The 15,083-nt window shown below is 50.7% G+C and overlaps 1 protein-coding gene across 1 annotated transcript in view; it reads right to left on the bottom strand.

Annotated features, from left to right (window-relative positions):
• Pdia5 (protein disulfide isomerase family A member 5) overlaps window positions 1-15,083 on the bottom strand; it is an 86,586-nt gene that overhangs the window by 50,995 nt on the left and 20,508 nt on the right. Inside the window, exons 2-6 of the mRNA XM_004873617.3 lie at window positions 14,185-14,311; window positions 11,832-11,919; window positions 3,732-3,815; window positions 3,443-3,488; window positions 65-157 (exon numbers count right to left, since the gene is read on the bottom strand). Coding sequence (XP_004873674.2) covers window positions 65-157; window positions 3,443-3,488; window positions 3,732-3,815; window positions 11,832-11,919; window positions 14,185-14,311 — 438 coding nt within the window. The remainder of the gene's footprint in view (window positions 1-64; window positions 158-3,442; window positions 3,489-3,731; window positions 3,816-11,831; window positions 11,920-14,184; window positions 14,312-15,083) is intronic.

Here is a 15,083-nt window from a genome sequence, read left to right as displayed (position 1 = left end):
TTTGGGAGACTCAGGCACCAGAAAAGGTTCCAGTTTCCATCAAAACCGATAGGGAAGAAATTACCTTTTCATTGTCAATGTGGACAACATCTTTGGCTCCAGGATCTTCTTCCCACAGTGGGGGCCCTTTTGGATCCTTCAAAAAGGCTACTACAGACTAAGAAAAAAAAGAGAAAAAAGAACATGCATTTTAGCTAGGCAAAGGAAGAGGTGAGGAATCAAGAACCTGCCAATTTCCTGCCTTGGTACTCAGGTATGCCAATTGCCAGGCATGAGACTGAAATGTGACACGTGCTTGGAGGTGAGCTATTTCCACTGTCCACAACATCACCACCAAGTGTCCTAAAATGCGCCTCTGCCACTCCCACCAGGCTTTTCCTTACTGGTCGGCTGATCCATCCCTACTATGGGTACATATCTTCATGGGCAAAAAGGTGGAAATTTGAGACAATGAGTTGGCTTATTCAACCAGAGAGACACTAGTACTTCTACTAAATCTTATCTCTTCCCAGAAGCCTTTCTGGTCAACTGAACAAAGGTCTCCAGTCTTAAAGTGAATATTTTCATATCCCTGCACCCACTAAAACTGCCAATCCCATAAGCAGATAATCATAGCTTCTCGGCATGTCATGATCTAAACTGAGTTCGGAGTGATTTGATCCTGATTATCTTCTGCTGGGATAACACAGGCCCAAGGGGAAATGGCACCTCCTTCCTGAAGCTAACACTACCCACTGCTGCACAGGCACCTGCCCAGGTGGCGGGAGAAGGGTGCTAGTGAGTGCCCACCAGCCCATGTTTCGGAAATATCTGGTCTAGGGTACCTCTGTCTAGGGTGCACAATCTAGAGACCTCCAAGTGAGGGGAACCCACACGCTATGGTCCACACTCACTGCTCTAGAGAGAAGGTCTTGTCCAGCAGACAGCCAGTGGGATCGGGAACCCACAACAGGTCAGGGAGCTGCTGCCCTGGGGGCTCCTGTTCCCACAACTGGGGGAGCTGAGCTTCAGAGTTAGCACAGACTCCCTGCTCCCCACCCCGACATGCCCCTCAGTATTAGGAAATAAAGACAGTGGGGTGGGAAAAGGAAATGGCCCCATTTAATGTAAAACTTGAACAGCCACGCTCATAGCCTTCTGCTTTGCAGGTGAAGATCGTTCTCATCTAACTGAAGCTGAATGATCCCATCCTCAGGTTCTCTCCAAGTGGGTCTAACTACCCATCCCTGGGTGGATGTCCACAGGAAGCAGCCCCTGGGAGCCCACACTAGTCCTTCCTATCTGGTTGCTCAGAATCCCAGGGAAATGGTCCAACAGATGCACTTGGCCATAGGACATCTCCATGGCTATGGGCATGGCTCACAGCTACAATGTCTTGGGACAGTCCATCATAGGGACACCTGAATTGAGGTTCCCAAGCAGTTTTGGAGCTGGCCCTCATCACTTACATGAAGACTTTGGTAGACACTGGCCAATAAGCAGAAAGCTGCTTATAAAACTCTTTTGAGTTTCCTGCGATTTGCACATGGGGAGATGTAATAAGCCCTCACTTGCCAGGCGTGGTGGCACAAGCCCATGACCCAAGCACTCCAGGAAGCTGAGGCAGGAAGACTACAAGATTGAGCCTAACTCAGACTACACAATGACTTAGCAAGAACCTTCCACAACGTAAAAATATGAATCAATAAATAAAGGGTCCAGGATGTAGCTTAGTGTGAAGGCCTGGGGTTCAATTCCCAGTACAGCTAAAAAAATTTTTTAAAAACCCTCACTTATCTGGCCTCTGGCCTCCCTAGTTGTCCACAGCACTATGTCCAGACCCCTGCCCAACCATGCAGATCAACAGCATCAACAGTCAGAATAGGCACACAGACTGTGTGCAGACTGTGTGCCTATGCTGTCAGGGGCTCCTCCACCTTCCTGGAGACAGGGCCCCAGGAGTACTCCTCAAAGGAAAGCTAATCAGTAGACAATGCGGCCTTTGATCTTGGCTGCTCAAATGGAAAAGGCAGAAGCCATCTGACAGTCATAGGAAATGCCACATCACCCTCCCCCTGCCCTGGGGAATTCCAGGGACTCTGCCCTGGTCCCTCATGGTCCCATAAACTTTGGGGGACCTGGGATTATGGCTGCTCACTCTGAAACTGAAGACCCTGACCCTGTACACTGCCCAGCCTGCTTCTCCAGCTCATGATGCAGAAAAGGTGACTACAAGAATGGGACAGAAGGCAGGACTCTGTCTCCTCCATCAGACATTAAGCTACAAGTTGGGGCCAGGAGCTGCTGGCTACTTCACTCATACATAGTTCTGAGTAGCCACTATTCCCTGCTCCATCACCTCAGACAGATGCTCAGAGTTCCTGGCTAAATATTAAACAAAAACCCAGCCCCTCTTTATCAATGCATAAGCAATTCCCCATCCCACCCAACGAAATCTTGCTCCTGGGGAGCATGTGTTGTCTCTGAGGGCATTAGCTGATGAAGGAATTCGCCAAGTGTGTCAGTGGGCGTTAAGATGGTGAGTAATTGGGCTGAACGGCTTTATAAGGTGAAAGCTGTAGCAACTTAAGAAAAAGAATTGTTCATAAATAAGAAATGACCTGGGGAGCTGAGGGAGAGAGGCAGGGAGAGGGGCAGACAGAGGGAGGGGAGCACTGACTGCTACATAGACAGACAGACAGGAAAGAATGGAAGGAGACACAGTCAGAGAAAGAGAGTGGGACAAGGAGTCAAGAATGCAGGGTCCAACCCAGTCTGAGAAGCAGAAGAATCAGAGAAACTGAGTTCAGCCCAGATTGGAACCAGAAGAAATATAGAGCTGGCCCCACCAAGGCAGGGGAATGGTGCTGGCCTAGAAACAGCAGACAGGCTTGAAGAAGAGGACCCCGATGTTGAAGGAGAGCTAACTGGGAGCAGAAAGGCTGCAGCTGGGCAACTACTCTGCAGTAACCAGGCACCTGCGGACTGCAGGACCTCATGCATTTTCAGTTACGCTTTTCCACTGACTTCTCAGTGACAGCCATATCTCACGTGGAATAAGCTGCATTGGCCCAAAGGTGCCAATCTGCCCATGTCCTACGCCCCATGCTAAGCTGGGCAAGATATGTCCCCTTTGGCCTGCAGGTGGCCACTGTGGATACCAGCGCAGAGATGAGAAGATGGCTTTGAAGGAGACCTAAACCCATGGAGGGGGTGCTGTGGTGTCACCCACCTCATCAGACAACTCCTGTACCTTCACCCACTGATCTACAAGGCTGGTTGTTCCCTGTGTTAAATAGTTACAAACTTTCTGACACTCTGTGGACACAGGCTGCAGAGACAAGGACCCTCAGGAAGAACCTGTTTGCAGTCTGCCCTTCCTCTTCCTTCTCAGAGAGAACTGGCCAGACTTTGGGCATCCATCCAGACTCTACCTCTGCTGAGAACAAGGGGGTAGGTTTACCTTTAGTGTCACAGCTCGATTATATTCGGTGTGAAATGCACCATCCCTGTCAAACAAGAAGAAAAAGGTGTTAACTCTCAGAATGGTTGTGAAGATACATGCCTTCCATTTCCTGAAGCATCCTAATAAGACTCAGCTATTGAACACAGTTCAGGACTTAAAAAAAAGAATTATAAACACAGAAAATTCATTCTGCAATGCAATTAATCTAACTTAAAAACGGCTGTTCCCGAAAATATCAATGAAAGCTCTCAGCACTTGGAAATTGGAAATGCCCACGTGTACTTACTGGTAATGGAATAACTCGACCTTTTTGTCCTTTGGGCTGAGGTCAACTTTCATCTTCTTGCACAATTTTCTACTCTCTGTGTCACTGAAAGACACAAATGTCGGGAACCATTTGTCAGCTTAAGTCCTCCCAAAGGTGTTGACAGCAATATCTGCTGGTGGCCTAAGAAATAAGCCCAATAATCTGGAATTCTCAGTAGCAGATGAGATGAAGACCTCGCAGCAATGGGTTCTTAGGGACCTGGGGGAAGGAAAATAACCAGCAGCATAAGGGCTGGTCCAGAGAGATAGGACAAGCAGGCAGGAGAGGATGCACCATTACTCACGGGTGGCCACACAGGTGTGTCCACACAGAAGAAATGCCCAGAACCTGAGGGGTGGAAAGAAAATAAACCCCAAGCTGGGTGGCACAAGCCTGTGGTCCCAGCTGCTCAGGAGGCTGAGGCAGGAGAACTGCTTAAATCCAAGAGTTTGAGACCAGACTGAGCAACAGAGTGAGACCCCATCTCAAAAACAAAAGAAAGAAAAAAAATAAGAAACCTAATCTGGCTGCTCATCAGGCTCACCAGGGGAAGTTTAAAACATACTGCTTCCTGGCCCTCCTGGACCATTACTTTATAATCTATGAGGGTGGGACCCAAGGAAGATTTCGTTTTTAAAAGTCTAACAGTGCCATCGGCCACAGGCCATCTGACCAGGGGAAGAGGAAATGTTTTACCGTGCCAAAGAAGTGATGAGATCTGACCGGGTATTGACCAAGCCAGGAGGAAGGGGATCACTTCTGTGAAAGGAGCCCCTCCACTGGCATCTGAGATACTCCACCTGCCACTCTTCTGACCGGAAATGTCAGCCAGGTGCTGCTTGCTGCTAATCTCACCTAATCCTGGCATCCTTCCTGTTAGACCAGTGGACCAAGGGACCCGTAGGAAATGCAGAGCTCAGCCCCTTCGTAGATCCTCTAAATCAAAAGCTCTCAGGGTACTTGAGCATCTTTGCTTTCACAAAACTTCCAGGAGATCTGATGCTCGCTCATGTTTGGGAAGCACTGTGCGAGTCCACTGCTCTTCCTTCTCTCCTGCACCTCCTTATACCTTCCCCTCAGAGCCTCATCTGCTCTCACCATCCACTACGCACCGCAAGCCACCAGCAGCCAGCCAAGGACTGCCAGTCACCCCACATGCACAGGGCATTGCGAGTGACCTCAGGGCCAGTCTCCAGATCTGACTGCATCTCAGCCATCTGACACTAAGGACCAGAAAGCAGCAGTCTCTGGGGGAGCATTCTGCCAGGTACAGCAGCCACCTGTGGGAAGTGCCTTTTTCTCTCACCTGCTTATGTACCTCACCCACATCTATAGCCATCAGCCTCACACTGCTGTGAAAAGCCACAGAACAGAGGAACTCATGAAACTGCCCAGTCAATTCCAAAAGCAACACTCATCACTGGACACGCAAAACTGCAGCATGTCACTGTAAGTGTAAAGATGCATTCTGCAAGTCCAGAAGCATGTCCAGGTAGAGGGGTGTGTGGGGGTCACCCTGTCGCCAGTTCACCCAGGCCTGCCCTCCCCACTTGTCCCATCTGTCTAGTGACCTCTATGGCCACAGGCTACAACAGAGGGCACTCAGGAAATGCCTGCTGAATGCCAAAAGGAAAAGGCAATGACTTTGGAACAGTTCCTCCCTAAGGAGGTAAAGATGCTGTCAGACACAGTCCAAAGGGGACAGAGAAGCCAGGGTTGAAGAGTATGGGGGGTGATGGTTCATTGGAGAAAGGGGCCCACAGCATGTAGTCACTGGAAACCTTCCTGCCCTGAGCCCTCTGGAGATGCCAAACATACCACTCCAAAAGCAGCCACTGGGTTTGGGTTTGTCCTATCCCTTAGAGCTCTGGGGTGAAGCCACACTGAGAAGTGGCAGCTTTGTTTAGAAACATCTGAATGAGAATTCCCTGGCTGAGTTAACTTCCAGGAGAGAGGAGTCCACTTTCCTTGTTGAGCTTCTTTCTGCTGTGCTCAGCTGTTCCCATGACCACCACCATCACCAATGCAACAGCAACCAGGCTGGGGTGGGGACCAAGCCTCCACACAGAGGGGCTTGCAAACTTCACAAAGCAGAGGGAGGGATGACAGGCCTGGATCATTCCAGTCCCGATCCCTGTCCATTTGGCCAGAACCCACACCATGGAAAAGTCCCACTGCTGCAGCCCAGGACCCTGTGGGCCTAGGACATGCCAAGGAGCAACATTCCAGAGCAGACAAGCCTCCGCTTCCCTGCTGTCTCTCTCTCCAGTGATATTGACATCTGACCACTTGTCCTGTCCTGCATCAGAAATATTTGCTCCACATGCTTGTTTTTTTCCATAGCTGTTTCCCCAGGGTCACAGGCAGCAGGCACACAGTAGGTGCTCTGTAAATCAGCTGACAGGATGGGTGAATAAATGAAATGGGCAATGCTGTCTTGGTGCTTCCTGGCTTCCGGGGCTCTGCCTGCTGGGCTCAGGAATCCTGCCAGGTGACAGTGCCTGATGGGGCTCTCAGCTCTGCTCCCCCTACAGCTATGCCTCTTAAAGTGTCTAAGTGCACAGGTGAAGATGTACTAATGGTATAGCACAGACAATAAAAGTCATAAAAGTTCAAGAAGGAGAGAAAATTACCCAAGCTCAGGGACTTAAAAGGATCCGGGTTGATAGATTAAGTACAATTAATTGATCCACTGCCTCCCTCCCTCCCTCCTTCCCTCCCCCCGCTGTGGCTTTTCCCCGGCTAGGGGGAAAAGGAGACAAAAGCAGCAGGCAGAGGGGTGAGCTGCTTTGCTAGCAGTCAGGGAGTGCCAAGCCCTTCCCTGCCCGGCCTGGGCCCTGGCCTTTGGGAATCAGCCATGTCTGCCCACGCGCTCACCTGCTCCAGAGGGCAAGACCAAGGCCAGTGATCACTGCACCCTATTCCTTCCCTCCTCGCTTGGTCTTCCTCTACAGAGAGTGAGGAGGGAAAGATCAGAGGCCCCCGCATGAACTTCCTTCCCACCTTCTCCACCCCCAGACAGACATGGCGCTGTCATGTGAAGTGGCTGTGGGTAGCTGAGTGCTGGTCTGGAGTGGCTGCTGTAGGAAGATGGGGCTATGATTAGATCTTCATGTGCAGTAATAATCATCCAAAGACTGGTGATTTATACTCCTGGGAGTCAGAAGCAGGGATGACAGATGGGGGCGAAGCAAGAACAAAGAGAACAAGGTGCTGGAGGCTAAGAACAGGAGGGAGTAAGTCTTTCCTAAGTTGTAGTCTAATGTAAGTATCAAGCCTTTCCTGGAAAAAGGCCTGACAGCCCCTGGAAAGATGGTTTCTCTTGGGGCCAGGGATTTAGCTCAGTGGTTCCACCGCCTGCCCTGCAAGTGCAAGGACCCGAGTTTAATTCCTGTTACCAAAAATAAAAAAGACGGCTTCTCTAGATCTAGATCTAGATCTGCCGAGGGCTAGGTATGGCTTCTGATGGGCCCTTAGTGTCTTCAGCTTCAAAATGTGGGAGGTGTCCACATCAACTGAATGGAGTTTCTGACCCTGCAGGGTCATGTAACACTAAAAACCAAGACATACTCCCTGCCTTATATCCTGACAGATGAACTAGGAGCCAGGACCCAGGAGAGAAAGATGGAGACTCACATAAACCCAAAGCCCTGTCATCACTCTCCCAGCTCCCCAGTTGGGTCCTCACTCAGCTACAATCAGCATTCTTAGTCCACAGCAAATCATGTTCAGTCTCCTCCTGGTGAGGTGGAAAGAAGGCCATGCTGAAACCACCAGGCAAGTCCTCTGCCTACCTGATTTGGCCATGAACTCTGTACCCTGGCTACCCCAGCCTCTCTGGGCTGTTTCACTCTTGGATGGAGGGACTCTAAAGCAGAGACCTCCCAGATGTTCTGGTCTCCTTGGTGCCTACCCAAGGAGGTCCATAATGAGGCCCAGGTTATGCACTGCAGTTAGAAGCAGTGATGGGAATGAGAAGAGCCCCTCTCCATCTGCCTTCCCTGCCAGCAGTTCTAATGTTCTGCTCCTCCATGGGGACTTGTCACCCCAGGTACATGGCCATGTGCCAGGAGGTATCTGAAGCCACAAGATAAACATGGCACTTCTTCCAGAAGTCCAACGTATCCTGTGGCAAGTAATGTTTGCCATGCATATATACAAGGGGGCAAATGCTAAATTCAAGTAATTTTTAGAAGAAAACGTAAGACTTGAGCTTGTTACACCTGCCTCGGCAGCTCTCTAACATTGCATTTGGGGAGCCCTCCCTTCTCCAGGGAAATCAAACAGATGGGAGAAGAGAAGCAGAGAAGAAAAATGTACTTGGGCATGACCTTAAACCCCAGGAAAAGAAAGCAGCCAGTACACCTAGCCCAGTCCCCAGAGAGGCCACTTCAAGAATCAGCACACCAGGAGTGGCATCTGGGGTGGGCCCAGCTCCATCTCCCAGACACCATCCTGCTCACCAGGGCCCACCCGTCAGGGCACAGGAGTTACCAACTCCCTCCAACACAGCCCGTTTAACAGCCAGACAACCACCAATAACCCAACCAGGCATGGCTCCTGACACTGGAGCCAGAAGTAGAGAGAGAGAGGAAAGGCAAAGCAACAAATCTCTGGCCAGAAGAAGACACGCACCATACTGATACCTCACAGCATGAGTAAGGGGGCTTAGAACCAGGAAGAAGTCCAGCGGGGAGGGGCCTGTGTGTACCTGCAGGTGTGCAGGTAGCAGGTAGCAGAAGGAAGAAGCCAGGAAACCAAAAAAAGGAAGAAAAGAAATATCTCCATGGAGGAGAAATGAGAAAAGAGGTCAAAAGAATAGGAGAGGAAGGAATCCAGCTCAAATCAGGGAGGTGGTTTCTAGCACCTTAGTAAAGCGAGAGAAAAAAAGGGGCAGGGGACAGCAGCTCAGGGAGAAGACTAGGGGACACTTAGAACGGGGAGATGCAGAGAAAGATCCCCAACACTGGAAGGTGGCATGCACCCAGCACACACTCACATGGCCACACCAAGACTGGCTGCTTCTGGTACTTCCCAGTCCAGGCTATTTAGGAATGAAAGCAACTTGGAAGATTCCATTCCACTTTGCACAGAAGATTAAACTGAAGCCCAGAGGGAGGCAGGGATGTACCAAAGGCTTCACAGCCACTTGTTATGAGTCTGACTCAGAGCCAGGTCCTCTGCCCTGCTGTCCCACAAATCCCACCGTACCCCATACTTCTTATGGGGGAGAGAAAAACACCTCAAGAGCTGGGGCTGACTGCCATGACCAATACCTTCTTCAGGGACATCCTCCCCAGAACCAAGGGATTCTCACCCAATAAAAAGGTGTCCAATGAACAAATGTACCATTCCTCCCTGTCCAGCTTCTTCCTGGACAATTTTGCCCAGATGAATAATAATAGCAAAATGGCACCTCACATTGAAATTGTTTTCTATTATTTGCCTGTTCCTTAGCACTGACCAGGAAAGAAAGCAGAACATGTAGCACTGTCCTATGCTGCAGATAAGGAAATGGAATTAGGATAACCAACTCATCCAAAAGCAGTGTCTTCTCTTGCCAGAGGCTCCCTGCCCCTCACCTGCCCTTTGAAGGGGAGAGGTGGAGTGGCCTCTTCATTCCTGAACCCCTCCTCCATCATCCCCATCCCAAGCCCCCATGTCCTTTTCTGGCAGGGCTGGAAGCAGAGCTGGAGAAGCGGAGGTGCGAACCTTGGCAGGGCACAGTGTGTGTGGGGCAGTACAGGCAGTGATCATCTCTGCTGCTTAACAGCAGTGGCCAAAGAGACCAGCACTGGTCTGTACCGCCTCCTGCCTCCCCTGCAGACCGCCACAGAAAGCGTTCCCAACAACACTTCTGCTGGGCCTGGGAGTATCTCCCTCACACACCAGCAGACACAGATGGACTGTACATGGAGAAGCAGCAGAAGCAGTCACCATAGGCCCTTCAGAGTTTACACAGCAGGGTCCCCGAGGATTTATAGGGCAAGTTTAGGAAACCAGGAGCAGGACCAAGGGAGCAGAAGGGCAGGAGCCAGCTCATGCCCTGAGAGCTCTGTGTCCATCAGTGGGCCCTGAGAACTGCTACCAGGGGGACTATAGCCTGAGGGTGGGCCCTTGGGCTGCTCTGGGAAGATTTTAGTTGCACTTTGCCTCTTAATTCCAAACTCAGATCCTGATATTTTGCCTTCCAACATGATATATGTTGGCTCCATAACCTACCTATTTATCTCTACCACTTCAAAGCTGCTTTAACGTTTTAGTTTACACTTCCTCTTACAGGGATAAATTCAATAAACTGAGAAGCTGCTATGTGGAACCACCTACCCTTTTGTCTTTTAAGCCCTAGTGCCCCTCTGTCTCAAGTTTAATTTCAGCACATCAAATTCACTGGATTTCCCCACTGGCACTTTTACTGACTCCAGACATCATGACTCCAAAATTTACTGCTAAACTCTAATTTTCCTTGTCTGTCTTCACACTGAACCCCGACCCCATTTAGCTCAGGCAGCCCGCTCTGGATTTTCTGAAGCTAGTCTGGGGCTGGAACAGGGAGCTGCCTGGTGGTGAACAAGCCAGGGCACCAGGAGGACATGATACCCTGGATCTTTTCCCCTCCTCTGAACTCTCCTCCTCTGAGAAAGCTCTTCTCCACTTTCCAGGCTGCACTAAGTGACAGCCTTTCTGCACACAGAGCTCTGTTTGAAGCCCTCTCTACCTGGAGTATACACTTGGCTCCCACCTTGGGCCCCCAGTGGGCACTGTCACTCATTTGTGTGTTCTCAAAGCATAGTAAGTACCGGCAAAGGCTAACGAATGGACCCAGGTAGAAATAACAACTAAAGTAAAGCTTCCCTACTTGTTCCTACCACTTAAAAGCCTGTTGAAAACTCCTTGCAATAAGGCTCCATCAGCTTGGCAGAACTGCCATCATCTTCAGATATGAAATTCCAAAGTGCCTTGTCCCCTCTGATAGACTCTGTCACTTTGCCAGTCACACAGAGCACTGCTGGCAAAATGTGGGAGACAGAGAGACACCTGGGAGACTAGAATACCTTCAGACCAGCTATGTATCAGAACCAACCCACGGCTTACATCACACCAACCGCCTAGCAAGCAGGCTTTTCTGCTCAGCTGCTATCAAATGAATCTGAAGGTCTGAGGTCAGATACACTCAGATACACACACACACACACACACACACACACACACACACTCATTCACATTTACACATTCACACCACTTGGAGGATAAGACCTATTCTCTTAGCCTCATTCACTGCTTTGTGAAAATATGAATCTTCTTCAATTCTCTCTAATCATGGGCAGAACAAGTCTGAGGTCATCAACTTAAAATCAAGGTGTCCCAAAACTTCACTGGCAAAACAGCCATTTAGAACTCAGACTGAATATGAAGAAGATTACACTGGAGTGGGGCCTATAAAAGCTCACCTAACCTGCTGGGCAGTGGCAGGGCTGTGGCTCAAGCAAATATAGTTGCAATAAAGGTTTTAGCCTAAACAGGCCTGAGCCAGGTCTGGAGCCAAGGGCCAGTCAAGGCACCAGCTGGCTGTGTGACCTCAGCACTGCAGACAGCAGAGATGGTCGGAGTAGGGGTGGCCTGGGGTGGAGGCAAAACTCGTGGTTCTTGCTGCAGACCCACCACAACCAATCCAACCCTCATAAAACAGGGAGGACTCATCTGTCACCTGTCTCTCTCAAGATAAAGCAACACAGGACGAGGGGACTTAGCTCAGTGGTACTGCCACCGCCTGCCGTGCAAACGCAAGGTCCTGAGTTCCATCCCCAGTATCAAAAAAATAAAAATAAAATAAAATAAAAAATAAAGAAATACAAGAGAACACAACAGAAGTGAAAGCTCTACAGAAAATGAGAAGAAAAGGGGCAGGGATGAAGAAGAAAGGGAGACAGAGCCACACCTCCCCATCCAGCCATAGGTGCCCCCAAACATCATCTGAGGGAACCTCCCAACACTCCCAGCATATTAACCAAAGGACAACCCACTGAAGCCCAAGGACTCCCACCTCCCAGCGGTGTTTTCCATGTGCCCAGGACATACCCACAGTCCACCCAGCAGATGGTGCCTTGCCCTTTCACTGCCTGGGCCACAGTGGACAATAACCTGAGATGATTTTCAGCTGCTGCCTCTGTAAAAGAACAGAAAATTAAATATTTGTGCCCAAGGGCTTTGGGCCCTGGGGCAGATGGAGTGAATGCAAGAAAGGCAGAGTCTCTCATTGATCCAGGTGTCATCCCTATGGGTCAGGGCAAAAAGCATCAGGGTGCTACTGTGGGAAAGCAGGGTCTCAAGGACAAGCCCCAGGATCAGGATTTCAACCCCACCAGCCTGCAATGATCCACAGTGGGGCAGCTGTGGTATGTTTGACACTTGCAGCCAGCAGACTCCTGGTCACCTTTCCCATGCGATCTTGGCAAGCTCACTCAAAAGGTACACCAGGTAGATGCTAGTGGGGAGGGTGATCTGCTGCCTTCTCCTGCCAGAAACCATATGATACATTCTAAGGCCAAGCAGAAATGATGTCTGAATTATGTGCCTCCACAGAGCCGCTCTTCCAGTGTGGATAATGGTAGCTGTTTGTGAATACAAAGCATGCTGAGCCTTTCACAAATGTGAACAAAAAGCATTCTTCAAGAAACATGCACAAGTTGCTCAGGGGAGGCACTCCCAGGAAACCTTGGCCAGGGCCACAGAGGAGGGCCAGCCACAGAGATGGGAAAGCCATTGTTCCAGATGGCAGATGGGCTCTGGAGAGAGGCTGGGGGCATGGAATAAAGGAGAGCAATATAAAGTACCCTCGCCCCGGTCTTGCCTTTCAGCCACCTGGAAGGATGGCAGGGAGAGGAGAAAATCCAGTTTCTACAATGCTCAGAAAACCTCCCAGAGGTCACAAGTCTCATGCAGTAGTCATGGGCAAGGGGGTCATGGCTCAGGCCCCAGCCCCAGCACAGCAAAGCCAGAAGGAGCCTGGGAAGTGGGCAGCACAGGGACTCTGGTGTAAACCACCCAGACTGGGCTAGGAGAAGGGCAAAGAGAGGAGAGGGTTCAGGTTCTCCCTCTGTAGCAGACCTGGAGTTGCCACCTTCCCACTCTCTGACCTACTGTGCAATTCCCTGTCTCTGCCCCATGTTGGTCTAAAAGCTGTCACTGCAGAATTAACCCTTTTCTTCCTGTCTCCCATCAGAGGACAGGAGAGGCAAAGGCAGCAGAGGAGACCAGCTTTGCTGCACTAGCTGGTGGACCTCAAGCAAGTTAAGAATTCCCTGCTAGCTTCAATGTCCTCATTTGCAAACTAGATGCCAACTGACAGCCTGCCCTGTCTCCCTTGTGGCAAAGGAACAAATGAAAGAAGGCATGCAGCACAATCCTGCACTGACAGCCAGGCCGGCTCCAGAAGTATCTAAGGGGCGAGCCATGTTTATTCAGGGCCTTGAACACAGGACTTAAGACCTACTGCCTCTCCCTTGGCCTCCCATTCCAACAGCAGAGAAACACTAGTCCATGCTGGCTTCCCAACTGCAAACCCAGGGAGTATGTGCCAGACCCTTGGAAGAGGGTTGAGCAACAAGTGGCACTGAGGACAGCCAGATGCCATGGTGCTTAGGGGGCGCAGTTTGAGGAGGGACACAAATCTGAAATGTTCATCAGCCATGTGCCAATGAGAGTTGAGGATGAGATGCTGGGGGAGGCCATGTGGAACTGGCCCAGCTACTGGCTGCTGCTTTTCCAAGGCATGGAAAACTTGGCAACTTCAGGGGCAGCAAAAACACTTAACTCTGCTGGAACAACATCAACAGAGTTGGCCACACACCATTCCCCAAAGTTGCTGCCAAGAGCCAAGCAAACCTCTGTCCGTCACGCCCTTGCTAGCCTCAAGGTCAGGAGAGTGGCAGCCGCTACTCCCCAGTAAGGATGCTGGGCCCTGAGCTCAGGGCCTACTCCAAAGTCAGTCTTGGGTCTCACCCCACAACGGGACAGATGGGAACAGGGAAGGGCCAGGGCTGCCAGCCCGGCAGAGTGTCAAGCCTGGGACCAATTTAGCTGGCACCAGCTGGCTCAGGCAGTTAATCAACAGCTCCAGTAAAGCACATCCTGCAGGACTTGCCATCCTGTGCAGGGAACCAGTGTCTGTCTCACCCTGTGGCTGATGTCCCCTCCCTTCCCAGGTCATAAGGGGATCCGCGGCACTTTCCAACAGAACGACACTCAGGCTGCAAAAGTGGCTGAACTAATGCCTCTTTGTAACTCTGCCTGCATTTTCCAAGGAGAATTGACAGCCTCACACCCTGCCTGAGAAGTTTCTGCCCTGAGGTCTCTCCCTCTGACCTCTTCCCCACCTCTCCCAATTCTCCCAATCCTGATGAGTGATCCCAAGGCCAGGAAGGACACTCACCAGATTTAGAGTAAAGCACCAGCACGTTATTCCGGGTCCTGAGAAGTTTCTTCAAGTCCTTGGGGTCAGATATTCTTTCGATGAGTGAGGAGACCTTTACAGAGGACAGCCAATTTGGCAGGATCACCTGGGGATCAAAGGGCCAAGGACAATGAGTCTCAGCTTCTGGCCTGGCCCAAGGAAGAATCGGGGGCCAGAGATGTGCTGCCAGGAACACATTTTACTTCCAGGGGATGAAGCTATCTGACCTTCTCAGGGCTCCGCCAATACACTGCCTCTTCACTTCCAAGGACACATCCCTGCCCGAACCCAGTCTCCACCTGCCCTGCCATCCCCTGCACTTCCATAAGGATGTATGGGGTGCAATCAAGAGGTTTCTGGGAGGCCACTTATCTGAAATGCCACACACTGGCACAACTGGAAAACTCCATCCCACCTAGAGGCACCAAAGCATAAACCCCCCAGGAAAACAAGATATCCACTAATGTTTAGAATAGGAGTGGATGGGAGAGAGGCTCCAGCTTGTCTCATTCAGCCAAAAAGAAACAAGTCCATTCTCTCCAGAGAGGCCTGGAAAACCTTGGGAGCTGGAGGCACCAGGCACCTCAGCAGGCATGATGAAGGGTGGGCTGAAAGCAGGGATATGGGGAGTAAAGTCTAAGGAGGTGCAGTAACAAAGCAGATCCTCTTACCTAGCCCAGGCACCTGCACAGTACTCCTGGCAGGCATGGCAGAAGACAAGGAGTTACTGTATGGAGAGCTCACCAGGTATAGCGTGGGAGATATGGGAAGGCATACAAGCTAAACCTTGAGATCACCCATCTCTTTAGGTACTTGCCCCCAGCACACACCCCCCTCCCCGACTTCCAGATGCTGCTTGTCAGTTTTACTCCCCAGGC

This window comes from Heterocephalus glaber, unplaced genomic scaffold (assembly GCF_053883595.1).
Source record: "Heterocephalus glaber isolate CG9 unplaced genomic scaffold, H.glaber_assembly_v1.0 deba00000122, whole genome shotgun sequence".
Taxonomy (NCBI): Eukaryota; Metazoa; Chordata; class Mammalia; order Rodentia; family Bathyergidae; genus Heterocephalus; species Heterocephalus glaber.
Note: the sequence above shows the minus strand (reverse complement) of the source record. Positions and strands in the feature narration are given on the sequence as shown.